The sequence below is a fragment of the Lissotriton helveticus genome, chromosome 1_1, assembly GCF_964261635.1.
Source record: "Lissotriton helveticus chromosome 1_1, aLisHel1.1, whole genome shotgun sequence".
In the NCBI taxonomy this organism is placed as follows: domain Eukaryota; kingdom Metazoa; phylum Chordata; class Amphibia; order Caudata; family Salamandridae; genus Lissotriton; species Lissotriton helveticus.
In genome coordinates, this window is record NC_136057.1 from 1865457429 (window position 1) to 1865479049 (window position 21621).

The window sequence follows — 21621 nt, forward strand, 5'->3', positions numbered from 1 at the left end:
GCCTATTGATCACTCTGCCAGAGTTCTTCCCTTGAAGTAGGAAGAGAGACTCCATTACCTTGGCCTAAAGAGAGCGCTTAGCTTTTACGACAAGCGCACAAAGGAATACCGAGCAAACCATCAACTGTTTTCAAGGATTTTCAGGTGAGAACAAAGGGAAGGCAGTGCAAAAGGGAACCATGTCAAAATGGATAGTACTCCGCATCAAAATCTGCTGTGCGTTGCCTAAGAAGCAGTCCGCTGAGAGCCTGAGGGCCCATCTCACCAGGGCCAAGGCTGCTACAACAGAGTTGGCATGAGGGGTTCCTGTTCTGGCTAAATGCTGGGCTGCAGCAAAGGCGTCAGTGAATACTTTCACAAAAAATGACCGCCTTGACAATCCGGTCCGATAGGAAAGTCTCTTCAACCCCTTGGTGCTATAGGACTTTGTCCTGAGTCCTCTCCCTAGATCCTCCACCTCTGAGAAGTTTTCTGTGGTATCTGTTCTATTGGTGAGGAATCTGTGGTTAAACATATCAATCATAAAAACAAGTTTCTTACCTCTGATAACATTCTTTCTGGTGCATATTCTATCTAACTGTAGTTCTTCACTGCCTCCGACCTCCTCATTCTATGAAGTGCCCTCTTTGATAGTAAAACAAGGTTCAAAGTTAAAGATTGGCTCATTGTCACTGACAGTTTGTCTAAACTCCACATCTTAGGGTGCACAAGGAGAAATATCCAAGAAACGGGTTTCAGGGCACAGAGTTGGTACTTACGTGCAGTTCCGTGCCATCACTTCTGATGTAATACGGAGTCATCACAGAGCCATATTAGCCATCTACTGGCAAGGAGCACTATTGCTGAAGAATTTTCTGGACCCAGTCTTGGCACTGAGGGTTTTGTAAAGGTGAGGAATCTGCAGTTAGAGTATCCTCCCGAAAGAGTGTTACAGAAGGTAAGTCATTTCAACACTGCTGCAGAGGTACTATATTATGTGCAGGAGTTCAGAGTGTAATTTCTCGTGAGAAAACGGTGTGCTTTTTCTGGAAATTGATGTGGTTTCTCTACCTTACTGCTGTGTAGATTTATGAAATTATCATTTACTTCTGAAACTTTTACTTAGACTGTGCTTGCTTCGCCTTCTCGCTTCCAAAAATACAGAGTGTAACAAGTCACAATATACTCTTTCCAACTGTGTACAAAGATTTCTCCTCTGCACAGTGATACTCTGAGCCGAGCAATACATCGTGGTACTCTACAATATACAGCTGTACTCTCTCCTTCCAATTGATACCGTGCTGTGTTGAGATATTCAGCCCTTTCCAGTGACACTTAATGATATGGAATAGTGTACTCCGCAGTGTACTGCGATCGTCTGTAGTATACTGTGTGGCTTTTAACCATATTTTGCCTAGTAAGCCTAAAAATAATTTTATAAAAGGTTGAATCCTTTTACGATAAGATGAAACACAAAGGTCTATTTCTTAACGTAACAAGATGCCTCATTCACAGTTGTAGGCCTGTTCAAGAATGCGTCTCTCCTTTGTCTCTTTTCAGTTTATATATTTGTAGAGAAAGCACAGTATGGTGTCCATGAACAATCTTGAGAGCAGCAGATGGGCCTCCACATGATGCCAGTGCCAAGTGATGATTCCTTACTTATCAGACGCTGTTTCATGCCATGGATGCATCTTGCCACGGATTTAGAAGAAGGAAAATGTTGTAGGTGCCCTTCTTGACTTCAAAAGAAAACTTTGGGTACATTTCCACCAGGCAATTGTGAAAGCTAAAGGGGATGCATACATGACTATGTCCTGATGATAGTGATTATGCAGACATACCCTTAAATATCTCATAAGACACAGGGAAGTATTCACAAACAAGTGTGGTTGATTGGTGCCAACATAGGCAACTTGCCCATAATCCACGTGGCTGTCTTGAAACTGACCAATAAATGTGATTATTGTGACCATCTGAGGATCACTGAACTTTTTTATGTAGAGTAGTTTATGTTAGGAGCTTCTGCCCTCAAACTGTGAGTATAGGGTTATCAGTGAATTCATTTGGTGCCTCGCATCACTGCATGTATTACAGAGTAGATTTCCGCAGCCAGCCCTGATCCAAATTGCTCTCTCGTCGCTGGCTCAAGCCACCTTGAATCTGTTCCTCTGTTCGGAAATAGTGATCACAGGAAAGAAATCACAAAATCAAATGGCCCATCATCCTTTAGGACAACCTGTAGATCAATACTTCCTGCCCTCCCCTGAATGTCAATGGCAGAAGACACCGGTACCCTGACATTGAGGTGAAACATATTTTCGTTGATTCAGAGTGCGTCATGGTCACAATTTGAACACTCTTCTGTAGATTTCCCTAACTCCTCTACAAAAGAAAGGGTAAGCAATTTACTATCTTGAAAGATATAGGGCTGTTGAATTACAGTTAAGTGTGATTTTTTTGCCACATGGGGATAGAAGGGGGTGTTGCTAAATGTGATGAAGTAATGGTGGAACCTGCACGAGCTATGGTTAATTTAAACTTGCCTGGGCTGTATCCATAGCTTCTGTAATCCTGGTTCCTGCAGATTGTAATTTTTGGTAGGATCATCCCTCCTATGGAAGCCTTCCCCAGTTTCTTCTAGTGACATTTGATTTTTGGACCTGCGGTTTTAACTGCACTGAGCTGGGTTCATCTTATTGGTGTGCAGGCTCGAATGACAATTGAATACTTCATTGGGAGAATTGAATTACCAGTTGATTGTTAACTATGCATATCATTTCCACTCTAAAAAGCGCAGCATGCATTCCAAGCTTTCAAGAAAAAACTAAAATGTACAGGTTTAGAAACTATAAGCTGGACCTTTAGATCTAGGAGTTCAGGAGAAATATTAGTCTGAATGTAGCGAAGGGTGCAAGACCAACCAGAAGATCACAAATATACACTTATGGGGCAATTATGGAAACCTGGGCTGATAAATGCAGAAGAAAGACAACGGTTCTCTGCAGGAGAGGTTTTAAGCCTAAACATCCTAGACAAAGTATTGTGATTTTGCAACAATAAAATCAAATTATACAATCTGATAGAGACTTCTAGCTGCAGATTCTTTACCTTTGAATTTCCCAGGCATCAGGCTAAATCGGGAAACTTTTGCTGAGCAATACTCCTTGCGTGTGCCGTCGAATGACTTCATTCGGCTCCGCGTGAAGGTGTCGGTAGCGTAGGTTAGGGCGTTGCGGTGCCTATATAGGCGCCACCCAGGCGTGCGGACGTAGTTCTTTTCTTTCCATGCCAGTTAAGCACCGATCCGGGAAGAGCTGCCCCTCTGTTGCTTTTTGACAGGTGTTTTCTTGATTTTTGTCGAATTCTGAGATTTTTTCCACTTCGTGTGCGAGGAATGTCTTTGAGGAAGACCGGTTTCAAGCCGTACGGTGCCTGCCACCGCATGATATTGGTAACCGATCCCCATCTCATTTGCCTTTGGTGTCTCGAACGCGACCACAACTCAAAGTCGTGCTCGAACTGTCGGGCCAAGGCTCAGGAGGCCTTGAGGAGTGGGTGATGAATCTCCTCCTGGCCTGGCAGTCAACACTGTTGCGCAAGACTCCGCTGAGGTCCCGGTCCCGATCAATGAAGAGGTGGTCGCAGGACCGCTCCCAGAGCCCTAAGTCCTCTTCCTCCCACTCGAGGTCTTCGGGACACTTGATGAAGAGGCATAAGAAAAAGAAGTCCAAGAGGACTTCATCTTCACCTCGGCTGTCGTCCGTCGATGAGAGAGGTAATGAGCACCTATGCGATAGGCACAGTTCTGCGGAGCCGGAGCCTGGGCCGACTTTGCGCCTCCCTCCCTTTCCAGGAGACGGAGCGACCCACGCTAAAAGAAAATAATTTTACATGGCCATGCGCCGCTTATTTGAGCAGGACAAATCTGCTGGTGAGCCCTCGGCCCTGCAGAGTTGGAAGGTGCCCCATTGAGTTCAACGCCATCGGCTCCGGCCACGGTGGGGCCTCATGGATCCGGATCCAGGTCGACACCGGTTGTGCCAACGCGACCTCTGCCGGTGCCGGACCTGAAGTTGGTGCCTGCGGCGGCACCACCGGTGCCCATCGAGGGCGCCAGCCCCATCCTCATCCCCAACGACACGGAGACAGAACAACATCGCTCAATGTCGATTCTAGTGCCCATTGAACCCACGGGTTCAATATTGTCGCCTGAGCATTTTGAAGATTTGCTGGGCTCAGGAGAGGAATGGGAGGGGTCTGTGGACACTCTGGAACACCAGGAAGACTCTGCAGAGCCTTTGGACTGATATGGGGAACTTACAGAAGCCAGTGGACTGGACACTTCTCCAGATACTGGCATGCTCTCTCCAGCAACAGTGTCTACGGAGGAGGGGTCATCCTATGCCATGGTGGTTAAAAGGACAGCTGAGTTCCTTGGACTAGAGCTGCCCTCAGTGCAGGTCAGGTCTAATCTCTTGAAGGAAGTGTTTCAACCTGGGGCGTCCACTTCCAAAACCCCTTCTACCTTTAATGAAGCACTTACATACTTGCAGCTAGGTACATGGTCCAAGCCTAGCACAGGGGCTCCTGTAGCAGAGGTTGGGCTTTTTTGGTAAGATGTTGTTTTCTTTCTCCAGCCTGGCATTGCAGTCTGTGAATACTGCAGGCTTATTGGGCCATTTCTCCCACTTCCTTTGGGAGATGATTGCGCAAGTGCTGCCATAAGTCCCGGAGGATGCCCGGGCTGTGCTTTCCCATGCAGTCAAGGATGGGAGAGGTGCATCAAATCTCATCGGATGTATGACGTTACAACGCAGGCTATTACAACGCCTGCCTTTACAACGCGGTTTTTACATCGCAATCCATTACAACACATAGCGCTTTGGGGTGCTGGATAGTGAATAGTTTAATTTACTATTCCAACTCCAGTCCCCGTGGACACTAGGGAAGGTGTTGGATAGTAAATTAAACGTATTCCCTATCCTAGAGCACCCCCTAGCGCAATGCGTTGTAATGGTTTGCGTTGTAATGACCACATTGTAATGGTAGTGCATTGTAATAGTTTCGTTGTAAAGGTTGTTCACCAATCTCATCATACGATGTGGCCTAGATATGATGGGATCACTGGGCAGAACGAATTTAACGAAAATGATCTTGAGGCGCCACACTTGGCTAAGAACAACTGGCTTCTTGGGCGATGTCCATTCCAATCTGATGGACATGCCCTTTCATGGAACTCGTCTTTTTGGGGGAAAGTCAGATTTTGCCCTGGCCAGGTTCAAGGACTCTCGAGCAACAGCCAGGGCCTAGGGCCTTTCCTCCACTCCTCATGGCCAGTCTTCCTTTCATGGCAACGGAAGGGGTTTCGAGCCACATCAACGCTATCCCAGCCACCTTCCTGCACAGACAGCTCAAGCTGTGTGAGGATGTGGACGCGGTGCATGCCGATCCAGGTTTGGAGGCAAGAATTCGTCGGCCACACTGCCTCCAGCAGCCGCAGCCTCCAAGCACTCCTAGGCTGACTCTGCAGGACCACACTACTCCAGTTTGTGGGGAAATTGGTCATCACCCCTCCCACTGGAGATCCAGAACATCGGACAAGTGGGTCTTGCAGATCGTCCAATTGGGCTTTTCTCTTCCTTTCCTTTCTTTCTCACCTCCCATTCTGCAAAATCAGGAATGGCTGATGGAGGATCATCTAAAATTGCTCCAAGAGGAAGTTACAGCTATCTCGGCCAAAGGAGCTATAGAAAGGGTCTGGGTTTCAGAAGTAGACAGAGGTTGTTAATCACGCTACTTTCTGATTCCAAAGAAGGAACAAAGGATTGCGGCCCATTTTAGATCTTTGGACCGTCAATCTCTTCCTCAAGTAGGAGAAGTTCAAGATGCATACTCTAGCTCAGGTCTTGTCTGCCCTAGATCGGGAAGACGGGATTGTAGCATTAGACCTGCAGGATGCAGATTTTCATATTCCCTTCCTGCCAGGCCACATGAGCTTCTTGCGGTTCAAGGTAAGCTGCGAGCACTTTCAGTTTACGGTGCTTCCCTTCAGCCTTACCAGTGCCCCTCGGGCATTCACCAAGGTGATGGCGGTGGCTGCAGCTCATCTGAGCAGGTTAGGGGTGTCAGTCAGTCTTCCCCTACCTCGATGACTGGCTGTTGAAGGCGTCCTCACTCCAGGCAGTCATCTCCCACCCTTCAGACTATGGCATATCTCCTGCATTCGCTGGTGTTTTCTATAAACGAGCTGAAGTCACACCTGGTTCACTTTCATTGGAGCATTTCTGGACACAGTGCAGTTTCGTGCCTACCCTCCCAAGCAGCGAGTGTAGGATATTCAGGTTATGATTCTGATATTTTAGTCTCTATCCTGGATTTCGGTAAGACTGACTCTGAGGCTGTTAGGCCTCATGGCCTCCTGCATCTTTTTGGTAAAACAAGCCAGGTGGCGTAGACGGGCTCTGCTGTGGGACCTGAAGTTCCAGTGAGCACAGCATCAAGGAAATCTCACCGACTTGGTCCAGATCTCGGAAGGAACTGCAAGAGATCTGCAGTGGTGGTTGGTGAACCGCGATTGGTTCATCGGTGAAACCCCTCTCCCTTCCCGAACCAGAACTCACAGTAGTGACAGATGCATCACTTCTGGGATGTGGCGACAATCTGGGAGAGGTGGGGATCAGGGGACACTGGTCTCCAGCAGAGTTGGGGCTCCACAACAATTTGTTGGAGCTCCGAGTGATTCAATTGGCATTGAAGACATTTCTTTACTCTGTCAAGGGGAAGATAGTGCAGGTGGTACTGCAACAAGCAGGGCACAGTGGGGTTTGTGGACGCTTTGTCGAGAGGTCCTGCGTCTCTGGACATGGCTGGAAAAGCAGTGCATAACCCTGTTTGTTCTACGCCTGGCAGGTTCTCTGAACGCCAGGGCAGACAAACTCAGCCGTCAATGTCTAGTGGATCCCAAATGGCGTCTCCAGTTAGAGGTAGTACAGGGTCTCTTTCAACAGTGGGGAGAACCTTGGTTAGATTTGTTCACCTCCGAAGAGAAAGCGCAGTGTCAGCAGTACTGTGCGCTGGAGTTTCCAAGGCGGCTATCGCTCAGTGGCGCTTTTCGTCGCGAGTGGAACACAGGCCTGCTATACACCTTTTCGCCCATACACTCCTGCCCAGGGTTCTGAAGAAGATCAGGAACAATCTGGCACAAGTCATCTTTGTGGGTCTGGACTGGGCAAGGAGAGTTTGATATCCTGAGCTTCTGAGAATGAGCATCGATCCCCCGATCAGGCTGCCACTTGGGGAGGATCTTCTGCCGCAGCAGCAGGGGAGGGTCCTTCACCCGAATCTGTCAAATCTGCGCCTCCATGCGTGGAGATTGAGCGGCAGCAGTTGATAGCTTTTGACCTTCCTCCTGAAGTCTGTAATGTTATTTTGGCAGCCAGGCGGCCCGCCGCTAAGACGTAATATGCATTCCGTTGGCAGAAATTTGTATTATGCTGTACAGAAAGGTCTATCGAACCTCTTTCTGCTTCTCTTTCCACTGTTCCTTTGTTTATTCTGACTCTCAAGGGTTACCTTTCTGCTCTATTTGCTTTTTTGCGGCTGCCAGGCCAGCCCTCTCTCTTCAAATCTCCTACCATACGTAGATTTCTGAAAGGGCTGGCTCATTTGTTTCCACCCTCGCCCTTTGTTATGCCACAGTGGGACCTTAATTTGGTCTTCACCTACCTGATGTGTGCTCCCTTTGAGCATTTACACAATTGTCTCTTCTGGCTGTTGTCCATCAAAACAGCCTTCTTAGTGGTGATTACATCGGCCCGGAGGGTGAGTGAGTTGCAGGCGTTATCTTGCTCTCCTCCTTATCTTATGTTCTTTCCGGACAAGGTGGTGCTTCGCACCCGGGCATCTTTTTTTACCAAAAGTTGTGACCCTTTTCCATCTGGGTCAGTCCATCATGTTGCCCACCTTCTTTGCTCCCCCGCATCCTTCTAAGGAAGAGGCGCGTCTCCACCTGTTGGACCCAAAGAGAGCGTTTTTGTTCTACCTTGACCTCACAAAAGAGTTCTGGGTCGATGACACACTCTTTGTGGGGTACGTGGGAGCGAAGAAGGGTAAGGCAGTGCAGAAAAGGACAATTTCTTGTTGGGTCGTTCTCTGCATCAAAAGAGCTGTTATGCCCTGGCAAAGAAGCAGCCCCCTGAGGGATTAATGGCCCATTCCACCAGGGGATAGGCTGCAACTACGGCCTTGGCTTGGGGTGTCCCAGTACGAGACATCTGTCAAGCAGCAATGTGGGCATCTTTGCACACGTTTGCTAAACAATAATGCCTGGACGGTCAGGTCCACAGGGACAGGAACTTTGCACGTTAGGTCCTGCAGGACTTCCTAGTATAGGGTATTGGTACGCTGCACACCGCCGGGATGATGTAGCTTGGGTATCTAATTCAAAGGTAAGGAATCTGCAGCTAGAAGTCGAAGGTAAGGAATTTGCAGCTAGATAGAATCTCTACCAGATAATGCGTTACCGAAGGAAAGTAACTTGTTCATTATTTTATTAACTGTATAAAGTTCTTTTCAACATATTGTGTCACATTACAAGTGCTCCAAAAATGACTCAGTGCTGGTGAATAGTTGCATTTGTGAAGGGTTGTGCGTTGGTGCTGCACATAAAATATATATACAACATATATTGAGTATTAAGTACTTCTTCACATCAGGTCTCAGGCAATAAAGTGCCAGTAAGCCCTAGCCTCTGACGTACAGTGCTTGTTAACTTTGGGCTGTAGCGTAAAGTGCTTGTCAGCCGTTGCCTTTGGCTTAAAGTGTTTGTTAGCCCTGACCCCGGGTGTAAAGTATTAGCAGGCCTGGTCTTGTGTGTAAAGTACTGATTAGCCCTGACCTCTGATAAGAAGTGCTGGTTTACTTGTGGCTTCTGGTATGAAGTGCTTGTCAACCCATTAAATATAATGGGGCAGCCCTATGTCCCTCAGGACCTGGGTATAGTTGAAAACTCCTACGCTGTGTTCTGTCGGGTCATTCAATTGCTTAGTCTCAATGACAATGAATCAGAATCAATTGCTTAAAAATATTATGAAGTAGAGGGATAAGTCAAAGCACACCAAACAAAAAAAATACTTAATATGAATTATATTTTATATATCATTTAAAAGTGCAGGTGGGCCTTGGCCTCCAGGGTAAAAATCTAGTCGCCCTTAAAGTGGTTGTTTTATTTAAATGGACAACGCGATCAACATAAAGCCGCACTCTGCTGACTCCTTGGTGACCAGCTTCAGCCCTCCCTCTGGCCTGTGAGCCTCCTCTCAGGCCCTCCCGGCTCCTGCTTATCAGGGTGGGAGCTGTGTACGGAGAGGACCTATCTGGGAGCGCCAGCCGCTCTCGCTGTAGTTTCCTGACAGGGTTTGGTTTCCCTCCTGTCATCTAAAGTCCACGGATAACACTTCACTGAGTCTTTTCTGTCTCCAATTGAAGGGGTTCTACAGCGACTGCTTGGACGGTAAGTCTCCATACACTTGTTGAGCGTCGGTGTCTGTCTCCCCGGAAGTGCAGTATCCCCCTCGAAAGGGCTCTTGGGAATCATCAGGCTGGGCCTGCTTTCCTACAACAGAGGGCAGTGGAGATCTGCCCACATAGATAATATCCATCTGCATTGTCGACGCCACACACTGAATTCTTTGATGGTGCCTTAAATATTAGGTCTTGTGAATACTTCATTAAATTCCCTGTATGTATTTGTCTCAGAAGAGTAAAAGGTTTTGTCGGAAGCAGGGACTGCAGCTGTGAGCTTAGGTCACAGGCGAGTCTGTGCAGCGTGCACTCTGCCAACTGAGCTAACCCATGCTGCACAGGCCACCTTGTCTTACCCGGCATTTATCCCACATGTAAATAAGTGTAAAGCAAAGCCACCAAGCAGAGGTAAAGGCGAAGCTAGAGGGACTCGAAGCCGAAATGCTTCATGCCAAAGAGGTTGAAATCAAGGCCATGACTGTGGATATCAGAAATATAATTGTTTTCAGCGTGGCTCAGCCAAGCAGAAGAGAGCCAATCCAGACCTTAAACAAGCACTGGCAAGGCCACTAGGTCTGGTGCTGACTGCCAGCCTTTGTCCATACTTGTTGTTTTGTCATGGTTTTTGCAAAACTTTATTTGGTTAAAAGGAAAAGTATGTATTGGGTTTCAAAAAATGCTCATAGCCATCGTAGTCCCTGGTAGTAAGTGAGCTGCTGTGTTTGGACGTGCTCCTTGTGAAAGGGTGAATTGTCCCAATGGCTGAAGAGCCCTGCCCTGCCCTGCCCTGTGCTGCGTGTTGTAGCGGGTAGAATAAAAAGATGAATGATACAATAACAGACCACTGGATGAAGAGGGCTGGCTGAAAGCCCCTATAAGTCTACTATATGCATACTATTAGTAAAATCAAAAGGTTCAGGCACATGCCAGACATAAAAAAAAGACTCCCTTTTGGTTGCAGGATAAAGTAGGGCGCAGTCTGGTAACACCACTGGGCCTGGGGTCAGTGCAGAGAATGCAGATGAAGGCAGGATTAGAATCAGAAGACTGGAATTCGGTACAATGGGTTGCAAGAGGACTCTCCCAATCTGCTGAATAATCCAAATTGAAGACCAGTCTGAGCAATCCTGCAATGGGGTCACAGAGGTGACTCTCCGGTCCTCACAACAAGCCTTCAAGACCCCACGTACTGAGTGGATTTGACTCAAGGCCCATTTGTTCTTTTCCAGAATAGTTCTCTTCCATAAATTGATAAATTGATCAAAGGGACAACTGGCACAGGATCCACCCAAGAGCGATCGGACCAGCTCCTTCATCTAGACTGAAAGCTCTGGCACAGTGCTTCAAGCATTGCCAGCTTAAAATGGATTTGAACCTTCCCCTTTGTAAATTCAGCTGATGCTGAGTTTTACAACACTTAACTCCCACGTTTGACTACACTTTTTATTGGTGTGTTCCATGACCATTTATTGCTTGGTTATGGTGTGTTTTTTCTTTTTCGCTGAAAAGCATCCTACCTAAGGTGTTATGATAAACCTTGAACCTGAAATAACGTCGGGCAGGTTAAGCCAGAGATCTTCCTACAATAGGTGATCATTGAAGTAGTGAGAGAAGGAATGGTATATCCGTCCGCCACAGAGTTATAGTAACACATTGCATTATAAAACCCAGCAGGTCATTTATTCGCGGATGGCCAAACTTCACCTGCCAGGATACTTGAAATGACTAGTTTAGTAGCAACAGCACCTAATATTTAAGCACCAAAGAGTAATAATATATCTTGCTGTGAACTGCAGAAGATGTAACTAGCACACTTAACGCATGAGAGGTCTTATCTGCCTGACTACCTACAATTTCACTGTGACAGGTTGTTGTGTGAGCTGACTGTCCAATTTTTTTCTCCTCCGATCATCTCTGCGGTGGCAGGCTCCCTTTCCATGCTTGTGATCTTGTGACAAAAATGGAGGCCGTCCATTCGTGGTTGGTCCTTAAACATTCTCAGTAGAGTTACACTGGCCAGATGATTCTGCGGGCCTTTGATCGCTTTGTGTGTTTTGGGTTTCCGGACGAGAGGGATACTGCACTTCCAACCACGCTAGCTTTTTGCTTGTCTATGTCAGTCTACCCTCAGTGGTAGATCTTTACTGTGAGGCATCAGTCTGCGCTTCTCACTTTGCTGGCCTCTGGAGCTTGCCAGGTAGGCATTGTTGTGAAGTGCCTGGTTCATTTGCACGACTCCTCGCGCACACTCACCCTCTATCGCACGACTCCATGCACACCCTAACCCACATCTGTACATATGCACCTCACCAATTTGAATTTAATTTGAATTTAAAAACATTTATTGAGCGCGCTTATACCCAGCGGTTTCATGGCGCTATAGGAGCTAATACTAGCAGCAGCAGCAAGAGGGGCAGGTTAGGCAGCAAAAGCTCTGGAGAAAAGGAAGGTTTTCAGATTCTTCCGGAACTCTAAGTAAGAGGTTGCAGACCTAAGTGTCATAGGGAGGGAGTTCCAGAAGGCAGGTGCAAGAACCGCGAATTTCGCCCCACCTGCTTTCTTTTTCTTGAAGCGAGGTGTGACCAGGAGTGCCATGTGGGTGGAGCGGAGTTCTCTGCCCGGCAGATAGGGTTTGATGGCTGAGCATATAAACTCGGGGGCAGTGCCCATCCTGGCCTGGAAGGTGAGGCAGCCTAGTTTGAATAAGGCCCGTTCCCTCACGGGTAGCCAGTGCAATGATTTCAGCAGTGGGGTTGCTCGGTGGAATTTGGGCAACCCATGGATTAGGTGGGCAGCCTGATTTTGCACTAGCTGCAAACGGTGTATGGCATAGGCTGGTGCGCCGTTATAGATTATGTTCCCATAATCAAGGCGCGAGAGCACCATTGCCATCACAATTATTTTCAGTGCCGGGAGGGAGAAAAAGCGGGATATCTTCCTAATTATCCGGAGGGAAAAAAAACAAGAGGAAATCACCGAACTGACCTGGGGGTTTACAGATAGTTGGGAATTAAGAAAGATCCCAAGGGTTTTGACTTTAGGAACCGGGAGGGGGGGGCACCGAGTGAAAGGGGCCAGAACGAGGGGGACCAGGGACTGCAACCACCTCCTGTCAAGACCAACTCTGTCTTGTCAGGGTTGAGTTTAAGGTGGTTGCAGTTCATCCAGTCTTGGATGAATAACATACCGGTTTGAAAATTCTGAACAGAGGAGGGGGAGTGAGAGAGGTTAAAGATAAGCTGGAGGTCATCGGCGTAATTAAACACCGTGACCTCGAGCTGCTGCAATGAAGAAATAAGGGGATAGATGTATAAATTAAACAAAAGAGGGGACAAAGAAGAGCCCTGGGGGACGCCGCACTCCACCTTTTGTGAGGAGGCAGTGAAACCAGCGAGATGAACGGCCTGTGCCCTATCGCACAGGAAGGAATTGAGCCAGGAGAGGGCAGAGCCCTCTATGCCCGCCGCCCTGACACGAGTGAGAAGAATGGAGTGATCCACCGTGTCAAAAGCGGCGGACAGGTCCAAGAGAACAAGGGCTTGCGGAAGATTGGTGTCAATACCCTCGCGGAGTCCATCCATCACTGAGATCACTACCTTCTCTGTGGAGTGTAGAGGTCGGAAGCCCGCCTGGCAAGGGGAGAGGCAGTGATTTGCCTCCACATAAGTGCTCAGGGTAGTCGTGACATGGGTTTCTAAGACCTTTCCCAAATAGGGCAAGAGGGAAATGGGACGGTAATTAGCTGGGGACAAGGGATCAGCGCCAGTTTTTTTTAAAGATCGGGATGATGACTGCTGATTTGTGAAAAGAGGGAACCACACCATTACTTAGTGAATCGTTAAGAAGCGTGAGGGGAGGGATAGGACAGGCCGAGAAGATCTCTTAAAACATGGGCGGGACCAAAATCCAAGGGGGAGCCCGACTTCACCCGCCGGAGCAGAGGGAGGAGTGACACCTCCTAGGCCTTCATACATCCAACCACTTATCAACTATGCACTTCCAAATAGGTGCCTGGATCCCCAATGTGAATGGGAGTGCTTCGCAAACTCTTGCACGTGCTAACCCTTATCCACTCCACTCCCTGTTCACTCTTTCTATCTTTCATACATTTCCCTGCTCACCCTCATCCTCACTGACTCTCTGCACATCCTCAAATGCACCAATCCTCCTGCACTCTCACTACTCCCTACGCACTCTAACCCTCACCCACAGCAAACAGTGATGGGAGGTACGCATGCGTCCTTTCTGTATGATCATGTGCTTTGTCCTTTGGAAACCATGCGTGACTGCCATCCTAACATATAGGACTACTTGTGTCCCAACCCCCTTCCTAACAGGGTTCAAATACACTGCCAAAATCGGCCTGGCTGGATAAGAGATACAACTGTTAGCTGGCCCTAAGGGTTGTGTGCGGGTTTTGGACACAGGGTTATTGAGGGTTTGGTACCAAAGCTTTGCAAGTAAAGAATGCTATTTGAGGTGGCTAGTCAAATAAATTACATTTGGCATTCTTTGCTGACCACAAGCTGCCTCACCCGCCATGAGATAATTTTGTTTTACACCAGGTCATCAGTGTAGCAGAGTTATAGGTAAAAGAAAGAAGGACATTATTACTTTTCCTGTAACATCCTAAAACAAGCATTGTCATAGCCAATAGGTTTGACCTTGGCAAGTGTACACTTTTGATCTATTTTACAAATGTATACATTCAATATGCAAAAAAGTCTGGCAAACATATAACAAGCATTTAGAAGAAAAAAAGGAGGAACGCAGCTGCCGGGGGTCACCAGTCGTGTCACAGAAGTGCACTTTTGCACTTTTTTCAAGTAGATTAACACGTGCTCAGTAAAAATGCATTACTTATAGTGCAAGCGAACCAATGGCTGAAGTAGGCTGATCGCTTCTCCGAAGCTATAGTGGATGGAAGCCAAATATAAATGGCACTTTATCTAACCAGTTGAAGACAAGGGATGACCAAAACCCCTATATGTGTATACACGGTTAGGAACGTATTGGAAAACATGAGGCTAGCGAGACCGCTGAAGATTGCTGTAGGCCAGACCTATTAAACGCCCTGTACATCATTGCAGTGTTGCAATCTAATAGCCCCTGGTTTTGGAATTCATTCTTTAGTGGATTCTTCTAGCCCTGGATGGAACACAACCTTAGCATGGGAGACACCCATTTCCTCATCCCTATCGTTTTTTTTTTTTTAAGTGTCTCATGAGCCCTTGTGGAACCAATCAGCCTCCATAATTGTTCTTTAATCTACTTGCATCATCTTTGGTTCTGATATCAATAAAGGTACCTGCAAAACATTATCATTCACAACGACTTGTTCCCCATCTCCCTAGTGCCAACTACTGTCCCAGTGTCCCTGCTGGGCAGGTCGGTGTGTTGCCATCTCATAACTGTGGTCTCCATCTGTGCTCCGCCTTAACGCTTGTTGCTAACAACACGTGTCTCTGGGTACCAGAGTGTTGACGGTGTCTCTGGGTACCAGAGTGTTGACGGTGTCTCTGGATACCAGAGCGTTGTTCGATATCTTGCTGAGTCCACCCTATAAACGTTAACAGTGAATTGGAGGGTCAGTGTTTCTTTCATGTTGATTCCAACAGCCTTCACACAAATGAAAAACACACATGCATCTCACACCCTCGCAACGTGGGGTCCTAGAGATGTCCAAGTAACACTTTGGTACCAGGAGGCGCATCCTCACAAAAGTACAACACTGTTCTGTTAGCGACAACTCTTAAGGGAGACCTGTGATAGACCCAGGTTTTGAGGCCGAATCACACCGCTCTACACAGTAGTTGCAGCGGAGGGAGAAGTCCACAACAGAGTAAGAAAACAGTTGCTGTCAGTGATTGTTGAGCATGTATTGTAGCATTTATGTAGCGATTTGTACCTCACTGAGGGGCACTGAAGTGCATTGTGAAACTGGTTGCATGCCACACCATGTGCAGTACGTGCTTGTCAGAGGGTTGTATTTGCAGTAATCCTATGTGGAAGGTGTTTTGGTGTCACGCATGAGTGACCGGAGTGGTGCTTTTATCTTGTCGTGAGGAAGAGGTGTGAGTTAGGCGTGCAAAGTATTCATGTAATTAGTTAACATCCGTAATTTGCAGGTTCCATGTTATGTTTCTCAGTTTTCATTATGCTCTCAGTGTCCATGTATTGATAATACATGTTTAATTGGGGAGGTGGTGGGCACCAGCACTTATTTTTGGGGTGACTGGGCTTGTTTTTCATCATTAGACTTTGACCCAGACCAAAAGAGAGAAAGGCAGAAAGCAAAGAAAGGAGGAGGAAGAGAAAGGGATGAAAATAGTGACAAAAGGAGTAAAGCAAGAAAGAAACAAAACCTGTTCGAGGGAGATAGACCAGAAGCGTAGGGTGGTGGAAGAAAGGCGTGAGCAGAATCAAGACTCGGGTGACTTGTTATTCCTCATCCCTGGTGTTCCACAACCCTGGCATTGAGCAGACTCAGCCGTGGGCTTCTAAGAAAGACTTTGCGAAGGCTGCCGAACTTTTATTATTAATATTATTGTTATTACTAATGATCATTACTGCAAATGAAGCACGGGATATAAGTACCTATGCTGATAAACAAAGGTGGACTAGTCACCAATTATGAAGACTGAATGGTTCCACAATGGTTTGTGAGGAGCCCAGTTTTTTAAAACCACAGTATGCATTTTGTTGTTTTAATGGGGGGAAAGTCTGAAAATGAGCAGGTGTGCAATCTGTGAGCCGATTTTGGATTGGTGGATTCCATTACTTGGATTATACAAGGGATCCCCACAAGCAGGGGGGATATTAAATTATATTAGTGACCACAAATATACAGGGAGTTGATGTTTCAAAAATAGTGACGCTAGCTGCCTATTTAAAATATCCTCGCTATACTTCCTTGTTTATGAGGTTTTACTTTGCTTGTATCTTGGTATACAGGCCAGTGAGGAACAGGCAACACCCACTAGAAGCGTTTGGTGCAAAAAGTGTAGTTTTCTTTTTAAATCCAGAGTGTTTCACCTCCACTCCCCTTCCAGAAGTGATTGAAAGCCTTTCAGATTGTTGTTATTGTAAAAACTTACACCGCTCACGTCACTTCTAATTACTTTGAAGGCTGGTTGTGTAATTGTCGCCGCGGATATTGCACAGTTCATTGCACTGTAATTACATGTTGCACAAGCAACGGCCTGCCACCACCACCCCCACATTTCTGTTTCAGAAGGAACATCCTTTTCTGCTCTTCTGATACAACTCCCCCAACCTGCAAGGAAGACTCAGAAGATAGAGACTTCTACATAGTGAAACTGTACTGTAACAAGAATTGGCAAAGCCAATAGGTCTCACTTATGAGAGCTATTGGCTTTGGCAATATTTTGCTGTCTAGCAGCTCAGATGCATTGCAGAGTGACTAAAACTAGCTAAAACTAAAACTGCTGCGATGCAGCCAGGGCTAATGTCTGTTTTTTGGGATGCATCATAGTCCTTTTTCAATATTATTTTTAGGTATACTGCACCGTGGCCACAGTGCCATACAGCAGCAAGACCTAACAAGCATTGGAAATGCAATAGGTCTCGCAGCATTAGAGTTAGTGCTTTTAGAATTGTTTATGGGTTTTTTTGTAAATCTTTAGCATTTTTGTTTCCTGTAGCCAATGCTAAAGAATTAAAAAAAAAAAAACATAAACATTTCTAAAAGCTCTAACTCAAATGCTCCGAGACCTATTCCACTGTGTGAGGGTGAGGGGTTGAGGGTGAGTGAGGGTGAGTGAGGGTGAGTGAGGGTGGGTGAGGGTGGGTGAGGGGTTGAGGGTGAGTGAGAGTGAGGGTGAGGGTGAGTGAGGGTGAGTGTGAGTGAGGGTGGGTGAGTGAGGGTGAGGGTGAGTGAGGGTGAGGGGTTGATGTTGAGGGTGAGGGGTTGAGGGTGAGTGAGGGGTTGAGGGTGAGTGAGGGTGAGGGGTTGAGGGTGAGTGAGAGTGAGGGTGAGTGAGGGGTTGAGGGTGAGTGAGGGTGAGGGGTTGAGGGTGAGTGAGGGTGAGGGGTTGAGGGTGAGTGAGGGTGAGGGTGAGTGAGGGTGATGGGTTGAGGGTGAGTGAGGGTGAGGGTGAGTGAGGGTGAGTGAGGGTGAGTGAGGGTGAGGGGTTGAGGGTGAGTGAGGGTGAGGGTGAGTGAGGGTGAGGGTGAGTGAGGGGTTGAGGGTGAGTGAGGGGTTGAGGGTGAGTGAGGGGTTGAGGGTGAGTGAGGGTGAGGGTGAGTGAGGGTGAGGGGTTGAGGGTGAGTGAGGGACCGCAAAGCTATGGGGGGCAGAAATACCACAGGAGGGGGCTATAGCATAAATACCACTGGGAGTTGATAGAGCGGGAAAACGGCCAGAGATTTGCAGGGCAGAGAGAGCACCACAGCGAGACAGCAAGGTGCGAACTGTGTGAGATATTGTGACCGGCGCACGGTGGGGCATTCCCAGGGTAGAAACGCACTGGGACAGTGGCAGGACAGAGAACCCGCGCGAAGCTGGAATGGCAAGAAGATCTCTGGGGTTGGTATGGGTTGAGTACCACTAAGGCTGGTAGGAGGGGTGTACCACGTGAGACTGGGGAGTGTGAAATAGGAGCAGCTTTGTGAAAAACGCCGGAGGGTGGTCCGTGGAGAATTTGGAGATTATTGAAAGCATGGCGGCGCCCCCAGATGTTCTTGTTCTGCGTACAGTGTTGTGGACGCGCAAATAGCCGGAAATCCGTGAATTGCTCACGGCAGCAGCGGCGGTGTTGCAGGACTCCTGCATGGTGCTTGCCAGAACTTGGATAACTTCAGAGAATACGGATAAAGTACATTTCAATGCACGCAGGAGACTCCAGGAAAAGGTGCAAGGCGCACCGAAAATGGAACTGCCTGACAGGATGCAGATTTAGAAGGTCGCGTGCCAAATGCAAATAATTAAGACAGTGCTGCATTCCGTAATGTAGCCCGTGAAGCAGCATGCTGGAACAATGACAGAGGGATCTGCTTAGCAAAACAGTCATTCCAGGGAAAACAGCATGACCAGGCGAGAGCAGAATGCTGTGACGCACTTAAAGCAGGCATGGAAATTCTGCCAGGCTAACTCAATCTATCTTCGATGATTCAAGTCTCTTCTGCAGGTAAAGATTACGAAGCGGACGGCACATGAGCGTTTGTTATAATGCAAACCGCTCGAGCTAACTCGACAGACGTCTGAAGCAGGACCAGGGCGCCTAGAAGACCACCCGAGGTGATACACAGTGGTATGCAAGGGATGGCACCCACTCATTCGATCTCACGCAGGTTCACATAATAACAGCTCTCTAACACTCTAGGTCAAATTTTGAAGTGCATATTAGGGAGTCAGGGAGGAGATATGGTGGTGGTGGGGGGGAGGGGGGGGTAGTGTTGCTAAAGGAGATTTTGAAAATCGTCAGGTCATTTAAGATATAAATGCGCGAGCGATAAGGATTAACACAACCAAGAATGGGGAAATGAAGCAAAATACACGCAGAATGGGGCAAGTGGCAAGACAAACTTGAAACAAAAGGGGGAGGGTAAGGGTTCGTAGGCATGCTATAGATGCCGATCCTGCCACGCCTCTGTAGCAAACTAGAAACTATATGGTAGGCAGGGACATTCGGAAAGATGTCAGCTACTTTAGGCAGTGTTCTATCTACCGTAACAGCATAAAAAATGTTTTTAAAAACGGTTCGACTTAATGGTTTGACGGTAAGAGCTGTAATTTTAAGTACTGAAAAATAGAGCTTGTGCAAAATTCCATGAAAAATAAACTGGAAATCTTTAGATTTATACAGCAGCTGAGGAAATTGCCCACTTATTTTCATTTTTTTCCATTTCAAAATACTTATTTTTTTTCACGCTGCATACAGACATGTAACATAATTTTGTTAAAGATTTGATCCAAACTTCAAGTTACCGGCAATATTTTCCATTATACAGAAAACCATGGCAGTTCACAGCAGCTGTGCTTTAATGTACAACAAATCGGGAATCTTTTTTTATTCCACTGATACATTTGCCTTTTAGCGGAATTGGAAGTAACATTTTCTTAACAGCTAAGGTGTGTTTAAATTGTGCCTGTGGTGGTGGGCCCGCACACTTGATGGTGACCCAGAGCTAAACAGAGAAAGACAGAAAACGAAGAAAGACCGAGGAAGATATAGATAGAAAAACAGTCACAAAGGAAGACAACAAAGATGAAAACAAGACGGAGGGAAGAGAGGGGAGGGGGGAGGAGAAATGCGACACGGCGGGAAGGGGAGGGGGCGGAGCGGGTACAATAAACAAGACGGAGGGAAGAGAGGGGAGGGGGGAGGAGAAGTGCGACAGGGGAAATGCGAGACGGCGGGAAGGGGAGGGGGCGGAGCGGGTAAACAAAGACGGACGTGCACGCGCTTTTAAGCTCAATGCGCATGCGCATTGAGCTTAAAAGTCACGGGCACTGCAAGGAATCGCCACGATTCCTTGCAGTGTGGATAAAGAGCGGATAAGTCCCAATACTCTCGCCTTGCTCGATGCGCATGCGCATCGACAGGCGAGACCTAAAAATGGGGAGAGGCAACCAGTTTGTGAAGTAACAGACAGACCTATTTGCTTCCAGCTCTCTATTGGAATTTGGCACATGGGGTGAGTTAATTGGGGTAGATATTGTCCATCACCTAATTTACAGACCACAGAGGCAAGCGAGGGCGTCCAAAGATCTGCCTGGCCAGTTCAGCCTCCGTTGGGTGGCCTGTACAATTGAGCCCTTTGTCCGCCTTTGACTGAGACCATAATTACTAGTAAGAATAGTTGGCTTACCTCTGTGCTTTGAGCTGTAGAATGTGCTTCTCCAAGACTGGCAGCTAAGTAATAGAAGGCAACAGGGCAGTTCGAGGGCAAGCATGCCTGCCCATGCACTCAAAACACAACTACACTGTTGAGTTATAGTGTGTAACATATCTACACAAATATTTTTTAGGAAAAATCATCTAAACGCTCTACAAAGCGGTGCCGATAGCAAAAAAAAACATCTTTTTTTCACAGATTATCTTGAAATGATGGTGTCTTAGAGCATTTGTTTTGTATATAATCTATGCCTCTGGGAGTCCAAGGTGATTGCAAGTTGACAATGGCTGAGTGGAATTTGCTCTACTCTGGAAAAGCCCCTTCCACCTGGGAGAGTCACTTAGCCATTTTCATAGTCAGAGGATGCACTAATAATTGCATGTTTAGATCAGACTGGATAAGTCGTCGAAAGAAGTTCCAGAACTCTCCTTGTGCTACTCCGCTCTGGAGTGTACCTGTAGTTGTATAGCGCTACATCAAATATTATTATGTTAAACGAGCACCCCATAGAAGGTACTACAGTCAACCACCACTACATAGATTACTTCTGTTTTTAATTAGCTACAATATCTACCTTAATGCCAGTGCTACCCATGAATTCAGTGTCAACTCTACCCCTATCCCTAATCAACCTAATCACAGGCTTAGTGCTAAAAGTATTCCTGTCCTGAACCAAACATATTGGCTAAACCTAAACCTTGTTCTAAGCCTATCCATAGGCCTAGTATAAAGTCTAAACATAGCGATGCCACTCATCCCGCATCTAAGCCAAACCATACACCTTAACCTGGACCTAAATCGAACCCTATACCTTACCTTAAGCCTACCACTAAGTTTAACCCCAAGTCTAGCCATAGACCTGGCACTAAGTTTCAGCCGTGCCCTAAGCCTATCCATAGCCCCAACACTAAGCCTTATGGTAAACCTAAGCCTGGCAGATGGCATCTTATGTGAATCCTACTCTTAACCCTAACCATGTCTCTTCCAATGTTAGTTTGTAGATGTAGCAGTATAGAACGTAACATTAGCCTGTGTAGCAGTATTTGGTGACGTTAAGGCTTCTGAGTATACGTCGACTTAGTAAACTTGATGAGGTTGGTGCACCTGCTGTTTTTAAGTCTTGCGTAACATAGCATTCCAGTGCTTATTGGTCCCTTGCGTTACTGTTTCTGGCCCAGAGTAGCAGCCGAACTCCTTGTTACTCTAGGCCACAGGTACAGAGGGTGTGAGCGCAGAGGCTGCAGTGTGGGGACAGGT

General features: G+C 47.0%; 1 protein-coding gene across 5 annotated transcripts in view; it reads left to right on the forward strand.

Annotated features, from left to right (window-relative positions):
* RABGAP1L (RAB GTPase activating protein 1 like) overlaps positions 1-21621 on the forward strand; it is a 1373174-nt gene that overhangs the window by 1295451 nt on the left and 56102 nt on the right. The window contains exon 23 of one of the 5 annotated variants that reach the window (XM_078641759.1): positions 1540-1958. The exons of the other annotated variants lie outside the window; for them this stretch is intronic. Coding sequence (XP_078497885.1) covers positions 1540-1554 — 15 coding nt within the window. The 3' untranslated portion in view covers positions 1555-1958. Of the gene's footprint in view, positions 1-1539; positions 1959-21621 lie in introns of those variants that run through there. 5 annotated transcript variants of the gene reach the window in all.